Source organism: Etheostoma spectabile, chromosome 7 (assembly GCF_008692095.1).
Source record: "Etheostoma spectabile isolate EspeVRDwgs_2016 chromosome 7, UIUC_Espe_1.0, whole genome shotgun sequence".
NCBI lineage: Eukaryota > Metazoa > Chordata > Actinopteri > Perciformes > Percidae > Etheostoma > Etheostoma spectabile.
Genome location: NC_045739.1, coordinates 17174398 through 17193750, shown reverse-complemented (window position 1 = coordinate 17193750; position 19353 = coordinate 17174398). Strand labels below are relative to the sequence as shown.

The window sequence follows — 19353 nt, the reverse complement described above, 5'->3', positions numbered from 1 at the left end:
AAAGACTTCAGTTCAGCACAACACAGTTCTGCACAAACAACATGATACCAAACTCAAAGTCAGATCAGCCAGGACTCACATATTCCACACAATCTAAATGTTAGCATCTGTGATCACAGTTCAAACATACAGCAATGACTATGTAAAGTATTTACAGGGGGTGCCGACTGTACGGTAGATCGTGAGTCAGTAAGTCAGTCAGTCAGGTAGGTTTGAAAGTTTGGCTTCCTTCCTTCTCAGGAAATCAACTCCAAATTTATTACGTTTGAAAACTGGCAGTTAAGTAAAGTTGGCACAGGATTTTAGAGTGTGACAACACAATGGATAAGGTCCTCCATGGAATTAAGTGGTTAAACTGACAGTTACTTCCTCTTTTGCAGGGGTATATTCAGAGTTTCCCTGCTGTTCCTTTCAGAATTGAAAATTGGAAGCTTTTTTTGACAACTCTGAGGAGGAAGACATTAAGGTAGTACAAACGGGAACGTGGGGCTGGTTGTGAGAGATTGTGGGGCAATGGGTTGTACTGTACTTTCCCTTCTTGCATTTAACAAGGATAATGTATTCCTCAAGCCTTTGTTGTTTCCATCCGATCATCTGAGTGCTGGGTTGAGCAGTTTTAAATGCCCACAGGGGGAAAGTATGTTACGTCACCACAGTAAAGTGGCAGCCCTTCAGATCAGTCCACCATTTCTTCAAAAAAGGGTCCACACTACAATAAGACATTCCAATTGTTTTTTAAAACTTGACCAGAGGAAGGGGAGAAGAACCTCACGCCTCACATTGAAGACGATTATAGAGGTGTTCTTCCCAAGACTTTGAGACAATGATGTTGTCCGTGTGCACAAAAGAGATGACCTCCTTTAATTCTCCAAGCCATTTGCTTCAGCTGGGAGTTGCAGTAGCATTCCTCAGTCCAAAAGTCCTGAGCTTGAATTGGAATGAACAAATTGGTCAGATGACTCCTGTTATTTCTTGTACATCAACATTGTCAGTGCATCATGACAGTACCTGGTAATTAGACCCAGGGCAGCCTGTTCTCATGAACCACAATCTCTGCCAAAATGCCCGGCAGTTTGCAGTGCTCTGTACGCGGCTTACAGTGCCCTATTCTTGGGTAACTGAACCACCAAACAACAACCGGCAGCTCGCAGCGCTCTATACCTGGCTCACAGCCACCTATTCTCAGAGAAACTGTCCAGCATCTCTTGGATTGTGGGAAAGGGAGTAGGCATCTGTCACTGTGTCATTCATGTTTGTTAAATTCACACAGTATAGGACGCCTGGATAGCTCACCTGGTAGAGTGTGCACCCCATGTACAAAGGATCAGACCCTGTTGCAGCAGCAACAGGTTTAACTCTGAGCTGTGGCCCTTTGATTCATGTCAATGCTTCTCCCTCTCTCTCCTTTAACATATTCAGCTGTCCTATATAATTAAGGCCTAAAATGCCCACAGTATCTAAGTTTTCTTTTTTGCAGGTGGCAGCTAACATATCCAGCCTAATTATTGGTTTCCCCACTTGTAAAAAATGCACATGGCTCACATGGTAGTCGACTTGCTGTGTTTTTTAAATCTCAATAGCTTATTCACAGTAGAGACTCCAAAGCTGGCATGCCATGTAAGGGGTTAACGTTCCTGAAGATTAGCTCGATGACTGCAACTTTCTGTTTCAGTTTTCCACCAGTGACATTAGGATAGTAGAGTTGTCTATACTGGAGAGGCTATGTCTGAATAATAATCCATTCATTTGAATTCTTTTTTCTTTTTATGGTTTCCAAACAGTATCGGGACTAAACTTTGACATCTACCCATCTAAGATCCACTCAACATCCTCAGATCTTAACTATTAGTCAAAATAATCCATAATAATCCATGTGTCAAAGTCTTTCCTGGCTGGTGACTACTTGGAGAGAATTGGCAAGGGGTTTCTGTGTGGACGGATATTTAAGGGGTTAATTTCATCATTTCCTGTGACATTGAGTCCACACTGTGTGTTAATTTCCAGACTTCATTTTGCGGGTGCTCCCTTGAATGCACCATTAGGGTCATGAATTCCTCAATATCCTTTAATGTCTCTGTATGATGATAGATTAGTCACCAGTTCAGATGAACTGATTTCTCATGAAAACCTGATTTAATGAAGGTTTTATTGTATTTTGGAGTTTCTTCTTGTGATTTATTGGTGCATTCGTACATTTGTAAGTACTTGACATCTCTTCTCCAAAAATGCATTGACAGATGTCTCAGTAACCTACTGGCAGCTTTCCCTTGGTTCGGTCCATCAGAGTCACATTGGACTTCAGCTCCACCGTGTGTAGGATCATTATTCTTATTCTTTCTTGTGAAAACACATCCAGTAAATTGGAAGCTCCAAGCGTATTCTTCAAATCCTCAAACTGATGTCCCACAGTCCTCTGCTGTGCCAAGGCCATTGCCACACGTTGAATTTAGCTGCAGATAATAAGTCCAGGGTTTAGTGAGTTGGGGAACTGGGGTGACACTTTTTGACTCTCTTTTTGAAGGGCACCAGTCAATGTCATATCTGATGAAATTGTAGTTATGGGTTGTTGATTGTACAGTTGTCTCAGTCAAGTCAATGGCCACAAAATATTAGATAAAGCAAACCATAAACCAAATCCCAGCAACTAACAAATGTATCAACAAGGCATACGAAGTTTAATTCAACTTTTAGTTGTTGTTGACAAAACCAGAACCAAAAATATACGGTGTGTGCAATGTATGTGTGTATTTGAATGACACAGTTCAATAGCCCAGAGTTCACTCCAGCCAGTTTTCCCTTCAAAACACATTCAGTTCAGTTCAATCCAGTTCTGCACAAACAATAACACATCAAACATAAAAAACAAATTCCAGGTTTTGCAGCGGATCCCAGAAAACAAAACTCTTAGTTCAAAAAGTAAGTTTTAACAGTTGGTACTTACCATAACGCAGACGGTCCTTCAGTCAGGTTTGTAAGCTCGGCGTTAGCTCCGCCTCGAGGCCGGGACCTCAATAAATCCGACTGGGGAAAGCGATCCTTCCATCGACTCTACTGCTTTGAGGCGCCTCCAGAGATGGTGGGTGTTTGGCTCCATACGCGGAACAACTTACGCGCACCAGCAGGCGGGTGCACACAGGTGATTTGGGCATTGTCCTCCACAATCATAATCATTCACATCATATTCATCTTCTTCTTCTTCGCGGTTTTACGGCAGCATGCATCCAAAAAGTTGCGTTGCTACCGTTCCTCCACAATCACTTCCGGCTGGTGGTTTTACAACTAATTGGATTCACAGCGCGCGGGCAATACAGGACGTTTTGATTGGATTGTTGGATGAGCGTGGGCGTAGCCCTGCTGCTGGGAAACACGAACTGTTGGCAGGTAACATCCGAATATAGCGGTGATCCCCATACGTTTAAGAATGGTTTTGTTTCTTATTGTTTTTCTAAATTAATTAAAATGACTCTTGGGCACAAATAACCACCATGAAACCATTTTTATTATTATTATTTTACTATTTTTTTTATATCCATGTTTTTTTAATACATGCTTTATTCTTTATGTAGGCCTATTTTTTGCTGTCTTTTTTATTTTTTTTCTGTTATCCTAAACATTTCCGTTATAAATATTCTGCACCACATATTATCCTGTCGATATGTTTGTAAATGTGTTACCCACAAGACCACAGTGAACCTGGGGCATTTGGGGCCTGTTTGTGTCTGGGGCATTTGCATTGTACTGATGCTGCGTTCCAGGCAACCCGTGAAAGTGCCCTGGAACGACAATCAAACCTGGAACTTACTACTCGTAAACCAGATCGTTGTACTCCCAGTTACAGTTTTTGACGTCACCCACACATACATAACAATGGCGACCCCGGTTGATGCTGTACAGATGCAACTGATTAACAGAGAGAAATAGAAATAAATAGACTTAAATAGGCAACGTAAAGTAATTCTGCACTTTGTAATCAAAAATAATATACATACAATTGAGTACTACTAGCTTACAGGTTACTTATTAAATGAAACCAAAAATATTTTGCAGACTAGAAGTCACTAGTATCAGCTAGTACTAGCTAACGTCAACGTTAGGTAGCTGCTAGCTAATGCAACCAAATTGTTAGTCGTTTGAAGTCATAACTTAGGGGTTAAAAACTTTGTTTGCACATAGGTCACTTTGCAACAAGTAGCATATAAGATGCTAACGAGAGACTTTTGTAATGTCAATACAGTAAAACGTTTTTTAAATGACTGCTAGCTTTGCTACAAGCTAGCAATCAAACACAACAAAGGCTGTCACTGGAATGGCTTTTTGAGCTAACATTAGCAATCAAACAATCATGGATAGCTAGCTAGATATATAGCTTTTTGAAGTGATTCCCATCTTCTGTCATTGTTTGTAATGAGAAAAGTTTATTTCATGGATTTCACAAATTTCAGTATGACAGTTATTTCCTAAACCTTTTAAATCTGAGCATGTGCAACTAACATCTGCACTCGACCCGAGCCGTTCTGACTCTACTCTGAAAAATAAACCAAGTAATTGATTATCTTACAACATAAATGTGACTAAGTAATTTGGGGCCTTGGCTTATTTGCTGTTTTTAAGACAGAGAGCTGTAGCTGCAAGACACAGATGTCATCCATTAATGCTACGTCATCCATCAGTCAGATACAGCTACGACCGTACACCACTCCTTCTGTGCTGTTAGCCTCTACCCCAGCCTCATCTTTTATCAGCACTTACAGTATACATTAGTGCTATATGATTCTGTGTAGGATAAGTGGGGGTATGTAGTGCAAGTTGTCTTTATAATTGCTTCTTTGTGAATTCTGGGATCGGAGCCACATACTTTATCATAATGAGAGTGCCCTGACTGGAAGGATCAAAATTGGCATTGCACCCATTCAGTACTTTGTTTTTATCGTGAACTCCAGTAAACCTGCTTTACATTTATAATCAATAAAGACCTATGAGACTGAATGAGTTTCAAACTCAGAAAAGCAGTTGGCATCTTCCAATATTTGAGTTTGTGTTCTGTATTGCTAACATTCATTAAGCCTTTGTTATTAAGCACACGATGACACAAAGTTACACTCATTAATGATAAAGCATCCATTTCACACTGATCATCAATGCCAATTTTAGCAAGCATATTAGTGCTCAAAATGTGTTGCTTTGAGAATTGTGAGGGCCGGTGTAAACTAATTAGCTAATTAAGTGGCAGGTGCTATAGCTAAGATACAACAAACATTTAGTTGAACGTCACAAAAGTAGTTGATACTGATTCCTCCTAAGTCTTAATTAAAGAGTTAATAAAACCTTATAGGAGGTGTATGACACCATCAAGTCTCTGAAGCAGGTGTCCTACCATATGCTGCATTAATTATACACAAATCTTTAATGACTTAAAATACCAATCGTTACTGAGCTTTATGGCAATATGCCTTCTATCCATTTTCTCTGGCACTGCTGTTATTTACAGCACACATTACAATCTAAATACCATTCCAATTTAATTTATTTATATGAGTGTCTGAGAAGTGAAATTTCATGATCTGGGAGGCTCAGGGATGATGTGAGATAGAGAAAATCCAATTGCTTTCAAGTTTTCTCCATGTACAACAGAATCAGAGGCAGGCCAAGAATATAAATAGTCAGATGAGATTATTTTCTGTAATGCCATACCACAGCAGCCAGGACATTAAAATTACCTCAATTCAAGGGCTGGAGAATAGGCCAGAGGCCTGATTACTGACCATGCAATTATTGTCAAACTTGTAGTCTGTTACAGTGTATGTGAGAGCGGGTACATGCTGTGTACGTAAAGCGGACCTTCTGCTCTCTGTGTGGAGGACTTTCAGCACCACGGACAGCACCACTGCAAAGGGCAACTGAACCAGAGAGGACCATGAGCGCGTCCTGAATGCCACACACCGGCTCCCAACTAATAAGCATGTCTTAGTTATTCTGAAAGCCTGGACGGTCACTTTTACATCAGGACAGGAGGATGGCGGGCAGGAAATGTGCTGAAGTGGTCACTAAGTTAAACCACAAGCAAGTCACCTCTGTTGTTGGGGAATTCCTGTCTTCCCTGTGGCTGAACAACACACTACCAAAACTCAAGGCATGGACAGGCTACATCATTCATTTAAGTAAAACTACAAAACAATTTCACAATTTGTAACTTATTCTAATGTAACAATTGAATAAAACTTCTCAAATGTAAACATTATAAGAAAACAAACTAAACATACCAATCCTAACCTAACCTACCTCCTTCCAACATGTATTATTACATTACATTCTAAATAAATACACAATGCTACTATGCTAGATTGACACCAAACACAATTTTTAATACAATGTATATTGATTTTTTTCTGAAAGTTGAAACTAGGGTTTGGAGTTGCAAATTTGTTGGGCATATACCAGGCTAGGAGGATCTAACGAAAATATGCTATTGATTGCATTATAAGAAATGTAAGATCCGTTGACCCATGTTAAGGACTGAAAGTCAGGATATCTCAACTTCTGTTACTTTGAGTTTCACCATTCTGTTTTAATCTGTCTCTTGTTAGTCCCCCAACGTTATGGAAGTGTAACACTCAATCACTGGAATATCCATTTTAAAAATCCCCAAAATTGCCATTTAGATCATTCGACTTTAAAAGTCTTCATTAAGTCTGAGTAACCCTGAACGTAAAATATTGATGCATTATTGGGAAATTTGATCAAAACATCACAGATCAATTCTACAATAAATGTGCTATGTGATCAAACTGCAACATTTATCACTAAGTTATGAATGTATGTAAGGGTGTCTTATTTTATGTACCCACTGCACAGCGTAATAGCCCATACAGCTATACATCCACAGTTCATTCTAATAATCAGTGAGTTTTGTTTTTAATGTGGGGATGCCTGCTGTTTTATGAACTTCGAGCTTGTCCACACACATTGGATAATTTTTTGTTTGAAGGGTAGATGAACCTCAGCTGACCCCAAGCTCTGGAGGGTGACTGGGGGGCTGTGGGTGGTGATGCTTGGCCCTCTGAGCCAGGACATGGAGTCTATGTGGGCTCAGGGCACAGAGACTGGGATGACCACAAGGAACACAAAGTACTATCAGAGTCTACAGTGCCAAAGGATCAAATACTGACTTTCATCTTAATTTAGAATAGCAAAGTGCGGTCACAGAGGGGTCCGGAGCTTAAAGGAAATGGCAGCTTGTCCACAGGCGGGAGGAAAAACTGAACATAAATGGTAAAGGACAGCTGATGACAACACAGTCAGCAATGCTAAAATAATTCACATTAGACTATAGACTGTAAAATCCACAAGGCATGCTTTACTTTGTTGTGTAGCGTGCAGATTTCATTACTGGTTCACAGTTCTGACCAGTCCTGAAAACTGCCACGCAATGCTCCAAAAATAAAATAAAAACAGACTTTAAAACCTGTAAACTAGTCAAGAGTACTTTCAGCATGCCCAAGAAACATCTAATTGTGGTGCTTCTATTTTCTTGTGTTAGATTCCTTTATTCCTCAAAATTACAGACCTAATTGTAATTTTCAGATGCAGGAACTTAACACAAACTATTTTGTTGTCATTGTCACAACATTTGTTTCCAAAGTTCTCTAACTACATTGGAAATTAATTTAGGGACTAGTTAGCATAACATGTTGTGTTTCAGGGGTTGCCTGCGGTGCTTTTGATTGTGATTGGTCACATCAAGATCAACAAACAGTAACAATCTGTTTACTACTGCATCAGTATCAACTAAGATAGCCAATACATTTAAAAAGGGCAACTTCTTCTATGTTGTCTATCCCACAATGGATTACTTCATTTGTCCACTTAACAGCGGATACAAATGATGTCATAGGTCCTGCCTTTGTCCTTTTTAATGGCATAAATCCAAAATAACCCATTTTCTAAACACACTCATTGGACAGGAGAACCTAAACAAGTCTCCTAGAAGTTCAGGTTACGTTCCGTTCCTGCTAGATGTAAGTACCTCACTTCCTATTCTTAACTGCTAAAAAATGCTATTAAGCAAGCCATTAATTCTTAAGGGTGAAATTTCCACACCTCATTTACAGATTTTTCCATGTTGAACAAGAATAATATTCGGAGTACTACATTAAAGCAGTAATCTTTTTTTTTTTTTTATAGAAACTTGGGGGCATAAAATCACACACCCATTTGAAGGCTTTAAAATGTCAAGAAAAACACAGAAAAACATTAGCATTTAAATGGAGCTGTGTCTTTGTCCACCTGATGAATGAACATGTCCAATATTCACTCCCCTTTTAGCTCAGTTTTGGTCTCCCCTAACTCCTGAGAAGTATGATTGGGTCTTTAGCTCCTGAAATTAACTTAAAGGCACTAAAATGCTCTGTTAAGCTGAGGAGAACTGGATGGAGAACTGGACAGAGATGGATGATAATTATCTGTGAGACTTTTTACATCTCACATAGTCATTTGAGCCATTGTGGATACTCTGTAAATGTATTGAGCAGTGCAGCTTTGAATTACTTGTTAAAATTACATTTGTAGCACAACACAGGGTGTAGATTCATCTTCCGGTGTCAAAACACGTCTGACAAAAGTTGAAATAGCAATCCAGTTGAGCAAACGGGCATATTGGCAGCTGACTGTTATTGACAGAGGAATTTCCTGCAGGACTGGGTCAGCAACAAAGCCGGAAAATCCCCAGGGGCCTAATTTCTTGCTTTAATGAGTTCCTTGCTGACAGCAGGAAATGGGGAATGATGTTAAGTGAGAGCTTTCCATTCTGGGTTGGATTTTATGAAAGGTTCTGATCTGCCTCCACTCTGCTTAAAGATATTACCTGAACTTTGACCCCTCACTTGATAGGTTGGACACACTGGCAAAGGCCCAATTTATCTTTGAGGAACCTGCCGTTCACTCATGAATATTTACAATATTCCTAATGCGGTGCACTAAGGTCAATAGGACTGTACTTAGTAATCAACATTGAAGCTATAGGTTAATAACTGCAATTCTCCCGGCCTAATCTTATTAGGATAAGATGAAATTTCCTGTTATAGTCGATCACAGGGATTCAGAATCAAAGTTTCCTAACTAGATAGTGGCTCTGACACATGCTGCTTTTAAAAGCAATGTGTAAATGTAAAAGGACGTGGCATAGGCGGGAGGCAGCTTTGTAGTGTCTCTGATGTGACTGACAATATCTCTGTACATCCCAGCCTCCCTAAGTGGCTGCTCACTCTGATGTGCAGCGGTTAAAAAACAGATAGGTCTCCTATAGGTCTGAATGTGTGAAATCAATGGAAAAAAGAGTAGACCTCTTGGCTTTGAACACAATGTTTCCATTGTGCTGCTTTACCTAATTATGCCCGGCCTTTCTGCTGACAGACGGAAAGTGCACTGTGACTCAATAGTTCCTTCCCTCTCTCCTTTCTAATCGTTATTTATATCAACCAGGAATCCGGTGTCTGATTTTTCAAAAAGACTTGATTAAACCCAAGAAATGGGACATGATTTCCCATTTAAAATTCCAAATAGGCTAACACTTAAGTAATTTAAATCCCCTCTGCCGTTAGTGCGGTTTCTATCTGCATCAGATTGAATAATTTCACCTTAACAGCATCAATCATTTGATTTCAGTTTGATAGCAAGCTAATTTAGTGGTAGCACCCTTGTGAGTGTGTTTACGTCTAAAGGTTTGCCAATCACAGTACAGAATGTACTGCTGCTGGTAAATAAAAATGTACCTTCTAGATTACTCTTTTTGAAAAAGGGCTGTAAACGAGAAATTAATGTTCTTGTTTGCATATTAGTTCTCCATTAGTGTTAAAAAACTTTTCACTAGCACCTTCAAATATGATCCTATTATATTATCTAGCTTGTGCTGAATACAACAGATGTAGTGTTCCCTGATTAAAAGGGGATATTGGGTAAAAGCTCAACGTTGCTAGAGTCAGCTAGTGTTTGCAAACTTAGGTGGATATTGCTTATGATCTGTCAGCCACAAATGTTTGCATGCTTACACACCAAATCAGTGGTTCCCAAACCTTTTCTCTCTGCCCCCGTTTTCTAGATACAAATGTGTTTATGCTGTTTACAAATGGTGTTGTTTGGTGTAGCTTCCTCATCTGCTTTACCTGGCAGTCCTTTCACAAACTTGCCAATGCTTTGCTAGAAGTTCAGCAGAACCATGCATTATTTACAGTATTTATACTTATTGTTGCCGTGCCCCCATCCCCCCCTAGGGGGTGCGCCCCCAGTTTAGGAACCACTGACCCAAACTAAGATGGTGAACATGGTAAAAATGATGCTTGGCATCAGCATGTTATTGCAGCATGTTTCTTTTAATCTATCGACTTGCTCGGGTTGGTTGTAGTGCTATCCTTTTGCGTGCAGAGGGAATTTAAAAGACAACCGTTGGATTGAGCCCTGCCAAGGCTGAGCTCCCAGACTCAACATCTTGATGTGGGTCTGGCTTGTCAGGCTACCTCTCTTGCCTTTTCATTAATCTTGACAACATCAAAGACACAACTCATTCCTTCCTTACTTTTAAAGAGCATCAGTAATGTAACATGTCTTGAGTCTTTTATGTTTACTGACTCAGGCCTGGAATTTGTCAAAGCAGCATATGGCATGCACAAATCATCCCCCTTCTTGCCCAATGGACCACATACTGCTTGGATTTTGAGAAGGCATATATTTAGTAGTATATGTACAAAAAGAAAGGAAAAAAAAGCTCTGACTCTTTCAAAAACTTCTGATGACAAAAACATGAATTCCTTTAATGCGGCACTTGTTTTGTGTCAAGCAGCGAGGAAATTCACTCATCTGGATCAGACCTCTCACTTAATATTGGTGGCTGTACAGTTATCAAAAATTTTAAAACCTCTGTGTTACCTTTGATCCAATCTTCTCATTTAACAAGCCCCAGAAAGCAAGAGCATGTTTTCATCTCAGAAAAACCTCCAGAATCTTTAATTCCCTTTCTACCTTTTTCTGATGTGATAAGACTAACCCATGCTGCTGCAGTGAATGACACTGCGGTGGTCTCATCTATAGAGGCATAAAAAAAGTACACATTTAAATATCTGCAGATAGAATATGCATGCATATGCATATGATCATACAGTTCTCGACTTTGTTATTCACTCTGTGTAACTGCATCTGTCATAAATAAATAAATATACATATTCAATAAACCCACATGCACTCTTTAGGGGAGGGGGGATCAATTATTTTGGAACAGCTTTCGATCTACTAGTAGTTGCTCCCCTTTTTTCATTTCTTGACTTAATTTACAGTTTCAATTTAGGAATTTAGCTGACACCCCTATTTGAGGTAATTAACAGTGGGGAAACGAGTAGAGTTCACAAATTGTTCAAGGACATTTACATGTCATTTGCAACAGACATCATTTGTAACCGTTGATGAACCACTGACCCAGTTCTTGGATGATCTCTATGCTGAAGACCAGCGTATCTTTATACAATAAATTAGCTTTTCTGCAGTGTTTTTTTTCTTCTGGTGTAAACCTCTGATGTTTGCGGAGACAGGTAATTAGGACCAACAAAAGCGCTTTGGCAAAAAAAAAATAACAAGCTCCTCGTTCCTTTCCATGACACCGCAGCAGTGTGAAGGCAGTGCTGCAGCAGAGGCCTGCCAGGAAAAAAGAAAGCATGGTAACACGGCCAAAAAAGACAGTAGCAAAATGCTCCATCATCTGGTCCTGTTCTGGCTGATCACATGCATGCAAGCGTGCATGCAACAGTGCTAGGTGGTCTGCCAATCATTTTCTATTGGTCTATCCAATTCACAATATAAATAGCTTAATTGTCTCTTGGCAAAGATGAGTGAGAACAGCAAACATTAAAATGTTGAAAACTGGCTTTATTTTGCCACCTCATACCAATTCTAAACCACTGTTTAATTTGCAAAGCACCAATTGCTGTAAGCAAGGCTGCTGAATAGTAAAGAATGAAAATGAAGAATTTAAAAAAAGATGACTTATGAGCCTTTTAATGTGTATTCACATGTGTATTTATCTATGAAAAGTTATTGTTTTTTTTATTAACTAGCCCGTGACATCCTGTCATTTTGCAAATGTGGCCCCCGGGAAAAGCAAGCTGAGACCAAACTAAACCAACACAGCCCCTCGCATTTCAACGGTCTAAAAGAACCATTACCTTCAATCTTTTCAGTGAGCAGTAATCAACTGTGGAAAAATCATCAGACCTAATTACCCAAAGTGAAATAATTTGCTATCAGAGCAATTAAATCACACCTTTTTATATTGAAGTGTTTGATGAAATAAAAGAGAACCCAATCCAACCCATCTTATGCGGTGCATTTTAGCCAAAAGTGAAATTGAAGCATGAAGACCGTCTGTAAACTGTGATGAACCCTTTACAATGGACAGTTTGTATAGTCATGTTATAGTTTTGCCTTTGTTGTGCTTCAAACAATGTTGCCATGTTCCCAGAACTCAGCAAATGACTTTAAGATGTCCTGGGGTCACATTTATAAACGTGGCGTACGCACAAAACGGGGCTGAAGAGGTGCGTACGCCACTTCCAACAAAATCTGATGTCAGACTGCAGAACGTAAATGTGGGAATAATGATTACTCTTAACATTTTCAAGTCTTGATACAGAACACAGTGTAAATAACTAAATGTCTGTGCATTTATGATATAGTATATATTATTTAACATAGTCTGAAAATACAGCCCTTACGCTCTTGCGCAATCGTTACACTTAATGTCGTCAGTCCAAACTTTAATACTGTGTGTTTGCCTTTTACACTTTCGTCTTCAAAATTGAATCTCTGGGTGGGGGATGTAGTTGATGTTGTGCTTTTGACAAGGTTTTCACAGTCACAAAATGTTGTAAATATATAAATACTGGTGTTACCCCCCCCCCCGTGCGTAATGTTGCATGATGGCACCGCCGGCTCTGCAGGAGGACTGACCCCAAATGGAAGAATCAGAGAGAAAAAAACTTCAGGGACCATGACGATGACTGGCTAATATGACTATTTAAATTCCCTAAAGCTGCACTCTTGGTTCTATGTACTGAATTGGGTCCAGTAGAGAAGGCAACATGCCGGAACTGTGCCATCCCAGTCCAAATACAGGTCCTCGCTACTTTGGGGTCAACTGGCTGTTTACAGTTAAGTGGTTTATACAAATATTATAATTTTTCATCACTAAGACTTGTTTTGGATATAGTATAGTTCGGGGTAATTCTTCTTAAATCACATACCTGTAGGTCTGGTATATATCCAAGCTGTCCCTGAGGGCTGTAATGCCTGTGTAGTCAGGTTTCACTACACTGTACGAGTACACGCTGAAATTATAATTCGATTTGCAGCAATTCCTAAGTGTCTGAGAGTGTTTTTGCTTTTTCCCCGCCAGTTGTGATTCAGCGTCATTAAAGAGCAACTGCCAGTGTCTTCAACATACTTATCAGCGTTGACGAGGTGCTTTCTTTGACTGTTTATGGTTATAAATGGCCGTGTATGTGCAGGATGGGGCTGATTCACGTACACACTTGTGGGTAATCTATAATTTATAAAGGGAACATTGCTTGCAGATGTGCGTGCGAACGGTTCTATAAATCTGAATTGTTTTTGGCGTACGCCATTTTTGGCTTTTGGGTGCGTACGTACACTTTTAGTAAGGATCCTACGCAGTTTTATAAATGAGACCCCTGATCTGTCCGACTGTCTTGGTTCTATCCACAGCAGCCATTTGCAGAAACAGATCTATTTGAGCTGCTCACCAAATTTAAATGTGGAACCAGACTAATTACAAACATAAGATGTTCCTGATCCTCAAACCACTTGAAGGTTAGAGCAACAACATTGACAGAAGGAGAAGGACAGAAGAGTTTTTAGGCTGGCCTATTTCTTAGTGAAATTCACTGTATCATCACTGTATACGTTGTCTGATCTACAGTATTTAAGGAGAAAGCCTGAAATAAAACTGAAAGCTTGACAGAATGCTTCCTTAGCATTAGTATTGGTTAAACAGAATGGGTTGTTTGTGTCTTAAGGTCATTTTCTAGAGTAGAGGACAAAGTTTACTACCGTATTTATTTACTGCTGTTTATCAGGAAAGTCAGATTGGTGAGAACAACACGGGGAATTCACTGAATGTGTAAGGCTGCCATCTACTGAGAACTGTCTTCAATCTGGAAGTGTGTTAGCAGAGAGAGGAACAGTGACGCTCCCTTAGCCAAAAGACATTTCCTTTGTGCTCGACAGTCATGGGTGAGGGAAGGTCCTGCTGAGACGGGTAACTAGGTAATTGAATTTCAATTTGTTAAGAGCTTGCACTTCTAATCTGACCCAGGCTCCCCCTCCCCGAGATAAAACAAGACAGCTGCTTTACCTGTACCTCTCTTTTTGTTTCTCTTGCTTTATTCCTCCTGTTTCATTGTTAAAAATGAACATGAGTCATTTGTTCCTGTATCAATTTCAAAAATAAAATGTTGCGTGTTTAGCCCATCCCCAATTAGTAGTGCCAAAGCAGGTGTTTTGCCTTTGACATCAATTGTGACGTCACTCATTAGGGTGTGGCAAGAATGTAAACAAGTGAGCTTTTAATTTCTTCATGATTATTCTGTAAAGAACGTCTTGAAAAAAACAAAACAAACAAAAAACTGCCGTAATTCTCAGTTTGATGGCCTACAGCTTAAGGTAAACTGCAATAATACAGCCAATCTCTCTTTTCTACACTGTATGTGTGTCGATCCAGGCCAGTGGTGTACATGAGGAGGCGGGCTGGTTGCTAGGTTGCACATCCCTCCAGTTAAAGCTCTTTGGTACCTGCGTCGCTCTATTCTCTCATAGATGTGCACCCACTCACATGACTCAGGCCAGGCACCTTCACACACAAAAGACCATACAAACACACAGACATGCACCAGCAGGTAGGACTGGTTATCACCAGATCAGGGCACCCTCAAGTACCCTCCCACCCAGCATTATATCAAGGCAGCCTCTCAGCTGGGCAGCTAGACAGGAGCCGTCTAAGCACACTAACAAGGTGAGCAGACAGTGTGAGCTGTTGTGGCGGGTGTCTGTGCTCCTTCAGGAGGAACCGCAACAACTGGACTGGCAGTGCTAATAAGGTGTCAGTGCTGCTCTGCCCCTCGCTGAGAGAACAACTGTGCAGCTCCCACTGAAGGCTGCTGCTCAGTACCAGCACGCGGGTATTACAAGTGCACACAAAACACACAAGCCTCATCAGCCTACAGTGTAGCACAAAGTAGGGCTGTAACTGAAAACATCCCATCCCTACCAGAGATGCTGTGGAATATTCCACTCAAATTGGGGATGGATGGCAGAACGAGATGTTCTCCACGCACAGGTAGCGTAGCATGGAAACATGAGGGCTGGTCACCATCTCCACCCCAATGGACACAAGGAACAAGCTGCGAGGACTGTAAGAGGCATTTAAAGGATTTGTTTTGATATTCAAGGTCCATCTTAAAATAACATTTGCATTGAGTGAAAAAGTTATCTGTCACTGTAATCTTTTCTCCTGTCCCTACTGGCTATGAAGTGATACTTTCACAGAATGACTAAAATGTGAGAAATAAGGAACAAAATAGTCCTACTAAAGTTCAGCTGGAGCTAATATGAGGATTTAGCATAGCTTGGTAACAGATCGCTGAACCACTTCCCACATCTCAGATTTGTTCAATGAGTCAACTAGACAGTAGAAACAATCTCAGCTTGGGAGGCAGAATTAAGAATGGGAGCCAGATAGCTACCTAGCTACATCCACGGAAAACAGCGCCAGAATAATGGCCCCCTGAATAAGTACCGTGGATTTTGTCCCTATTTCTTACACAGTCTACACGTTAGAAAGTGATCACTTCAGGGCCAGTATGAATAGGAGGAATTATTACAGCAACCACTACCTCTTTCAACATACATATGGCATATAGGTAATGTGGAAAGATAAACGTAAAAAGACCATAAGCCAACCTTTAAAGGTGTAGTGAGTGATGGTGATCCAAAACACTTTTTGTCAAATTCAGCAAATATCTCCTTATGGTCACCTAGCTCTTTATTTTCTGTGTGAGCTTCAAAAAAAAGTCTGGTGTTAATACACAGCCCCGGCTGTGTAAATGGGAAACAAACAGAAAGGAAATCGGCAACAGGCGGCGACAGTTAATGGTAGGGGGGAGGCAGTCTGTGAATCCGGGGGGGTGGAGCTTCTGAAGGGGGGGGGGGTATTTGTTTTGCAGTTGAGTTCAAACATCAACAATCTTTGCGCAACATCGCTTACTGGACCTTGAAGCCAAATGTTCAGAGTTGCACAAATCATCTTTGCGCATGACAACCAGAAGGCTAGGGGAAACATAATACCATAAAATAAAAAAGAAAATGAGTTTCGCTTCAGACAACATGTTCGAGGAGGTAAAGCGCACCTGGCTCGGTTGCTATGGTCTTTTAATGAACCTTTCTGTGCTAAGACTTGTTTTGCAGCCTTCGTTCTAATGAGAGAGAGAGAGAGAGAGAGAGAGCAAGAGAGAGAGCAAGAGAGAGGAAAAGGAGGGTGAGGGTGGAGGGGGGATTGTGTAACTGTGTTATATAACTCGTGCATTGCCTTCTCTCTCTCTCTCTGTACCTCAGACATGCACGGCAGAGCATCGGGGAGCGAGCAGGAAGGAGAACATGGCGGGTTTTAAAGGATGCTGGTGTTAATGAGGGCGATTTGAAGAGATGTGTGCCTCGCTGGGAAGTCATACCTCATTACAGCACCGTTTCTTATAATGCCGGTGATGAGGAGAAGTTTTTTGGGAGGCAAGGGGACACAGAGAGCGGATCACTGACTTGTTTTAGATTAAAACTTGACCATTAAGTGGCATTCAAGTGGGTTTTCTGGGTAATTAAAGTCGATAAAGTGTTATTACTTTCACCCTCAGCCCACCTAGATGTTCGGGGATGAGCTGTCAGACATTTACCGGACATTTCAAAAGAGCACAGATCAATTTGGGTGTGTGTCCCAAGCTTTTTTTAGAAAGTAGCTTGGCCTGATTGTTTTGCAATCAATATGTTTGTTTATTTGTTTTATCATTGATTTTTTATTGCAACATTATCATTTTACAACTCAAATCCAAATACAATACAGGTTGCAAAAACATTTTGAATTATCCTATCCCTCCATCCTTATCCCTCACACTACCCCCATCCCTCTGTCCACCTTCTTCCTTATCCACCCCAACTCCCCCTCACCAACTACCATGATAATAATATCCACTCAAGGATATCATTGTCTAGTTAGAAGATCTTTTAACTTAGATATCAAATCGTGCACATTGAAATTGCATTTGATTGTGCATCATTAACTTGTGCTGAAGGTAGTTTCAAGTACAAAATGTCCAAAAAACTTTGAAGCCAGTGAATACTTTAAATATTATGAGGTTTCCACCGTTGGACTACAATCTTCTTGGATGCAGTCAAGCCTGTTAGCCAAACACTGCGAGTTTTTACCGTTAGAGAAAAGTGAAAGTCATCATTTAGAAGATGTACAGTAGGGTCCATTGGTAACTGGTTAACCCGTTAACTCTATAAGTGTTCCAATAACCCTTTCCCAAAAATCAACTGGGTCAGGTATTTATCTCATTTTGTGTCTAATTCGTAGTGTTAGGTATGCCCTATGACAGTTTAAAATGTATAAACTGATGGTTCAGGTTTCTTGAAGCACCCATTATTATTATATATTATTCAAAATCCCTGTCCTAATTCAGATATTTCCTTATCTTAAGCTTTCATGGCTGATGTAGGCATATATTTCTGAGAATTTAAATTATCATAAATATATGACACTAATCGTTTAGGAGCACTCTGAACCCAGCTCAGAATAGGATGTTCTTTTAAATCTGACCCCCAGGGAACTCATTCGATGTTAGAATTTGGAGATGAGTGGCCTTATTTCAGTGAAGCTCATCGAGCTTACACAAAGATTCTCAATAATGTACGCACAACACTGCACCTTGTACTGTAGAAAAGACTGAAACAACATATGTGATTGAAAAAAAGTTTATTTCAGTCCTTAATCTGATTTGATACAAAATTGCACACCCTAAGTAGAAAAAATTAAAGCTCATTTGAGTTCATTTCACACTCAAAACACAAATTAGTCAACATTTCAAGAAACGGTTTGTACTCGCTGCTTTAAACAAACACCATCAGTTCATGAGTAGTTGACTTTCACACAGAACGTCTCCTCCGTCTTCTCCTCCAGGTTGTTCACATAGACCAGAATCTCCACTGAGCCGGGACTCTGGCTGGGGGCGAATCGCAGTCCGATGGTGTAAGTCTCTCCCCCCCCGATCTAAACACCATGAACACAACACAATGATCATGCTTCATGATTCATCTGAAAGCTTTGTGAGGGTGAGTGATCATTTGTTTCTCTTCAGCTAGCAGCGCTAAACGGATGCACCCATGTCCACAAACACAAGGCCCTTTTTACCACAGAGAAAGGTATTTTTTGCATGTGATGATTTCAAATTATTTCTAGCGGGATTGTTTGAGAATTTTAGGATTTCATCTGCTTTTTGGGGTCACTATTAATCTAATACTAATTGGTAGAAACCTGGAATAACATTGATTTTAACCTCCTCTCCTATGGTACTGAATGTGTTATTGACACATTCAGTGAGTAACGTGTTCCACAAGTAACGCAATTACAGTAATTTATTCCTATTACTGTAACGCAGTAATAGAACGCAATACTAATTACATTTTGGTAATATTATCCCCCTTAACAATCTCAGTAACACAAGTTTAAATGGATTTTAACCCGACATTTAGTGGTGTTTGTTGTTTTAAGAATTCATTAACACCGCAAAACATTTCCATTTGGCAGAAAAAAAAGTCTGACCAAGAAGGAGAGTGATGGAGGGCTGCGCCTCCACAGTCACCGGACCTGAACCCAATCGAGATGGTTTGGGGAGAGCTGGACCGCAGAGTGAAGGCAAAAGGGCCAACAAGTGCTGAGCATCTCTGGGAACGCCTTCAAGATGGTTGGGAAACCATTTCAGGTGACTACCTCTTGAAGCTCATCAAGAGAATGCCAAGAGTGTGCAAAGCAGTAATCAGAGCAAAGGGGGGCTACTTTGAAGAAACTAGAATATAAGACTTATTTTCAGTTAGTTCACATTTTTTTGTTAAGTACATAATTCCATATGTGTTCATTCATAGTTTTGATGCCTTCAGTGAGAAACTACAATGCAAAAAGTCATGAAAATAAAGGAAACACATTGAATGACAAGGTGTGTCCAAACCTTTGGCCTGTACTGATATATATATATA

The 19353-nt window shown here is 40.2% G+C and overlaps 1 protein-coding gene and 1 long non-coding RNA gene across 5 annotated transcripts in view; both read right to left on the bottom strand.

Moving 5' to 3' along the window:
- Window positions 1-4144, bottom strand: part of LOC116692024 (uncharacterized) — a 22518-nt gene extending 18374 nt beyond the window's left edge. Inside the window, exons 1-2 of the long non-coding RNA XR_004332614.1 lie at window positions 4076-4144; window positions 3847-3962 (exon numbers count right to left, since the gene is read on the bottom strand). This is a non-coding gene — a long non-coding RNA (uncharacterized LOC116692024). The remainder of the gene's footprint in view (window positions 1-3846; window positions 3963-4075) is intronic.
- A 13915-nt stretch (window positions 4145-18059) lies between these two features.
- nphp4 (nephronophthisis 4) overlaps window positions 18060-19353 on the bottom strand; it is a 161331-nt gene continuing 160037 nt past the window's right edge. For all 4 annotated transcript variants that reach the window (XM_032519956.1, XM_032519960.1, XM_032519959.1 and 1 more), the window contains exon 30: window positions 18060-18370. In XM_032519956.1, coding sequence (XP_032375847.1) covers window positions 18230-18370 — 141 coding nt within the window. In that variant the 3' untranslated portion in view covers window positions 18060-18229. The remainder of the gene's footprint in view (window positions 18371-19353) is intronic.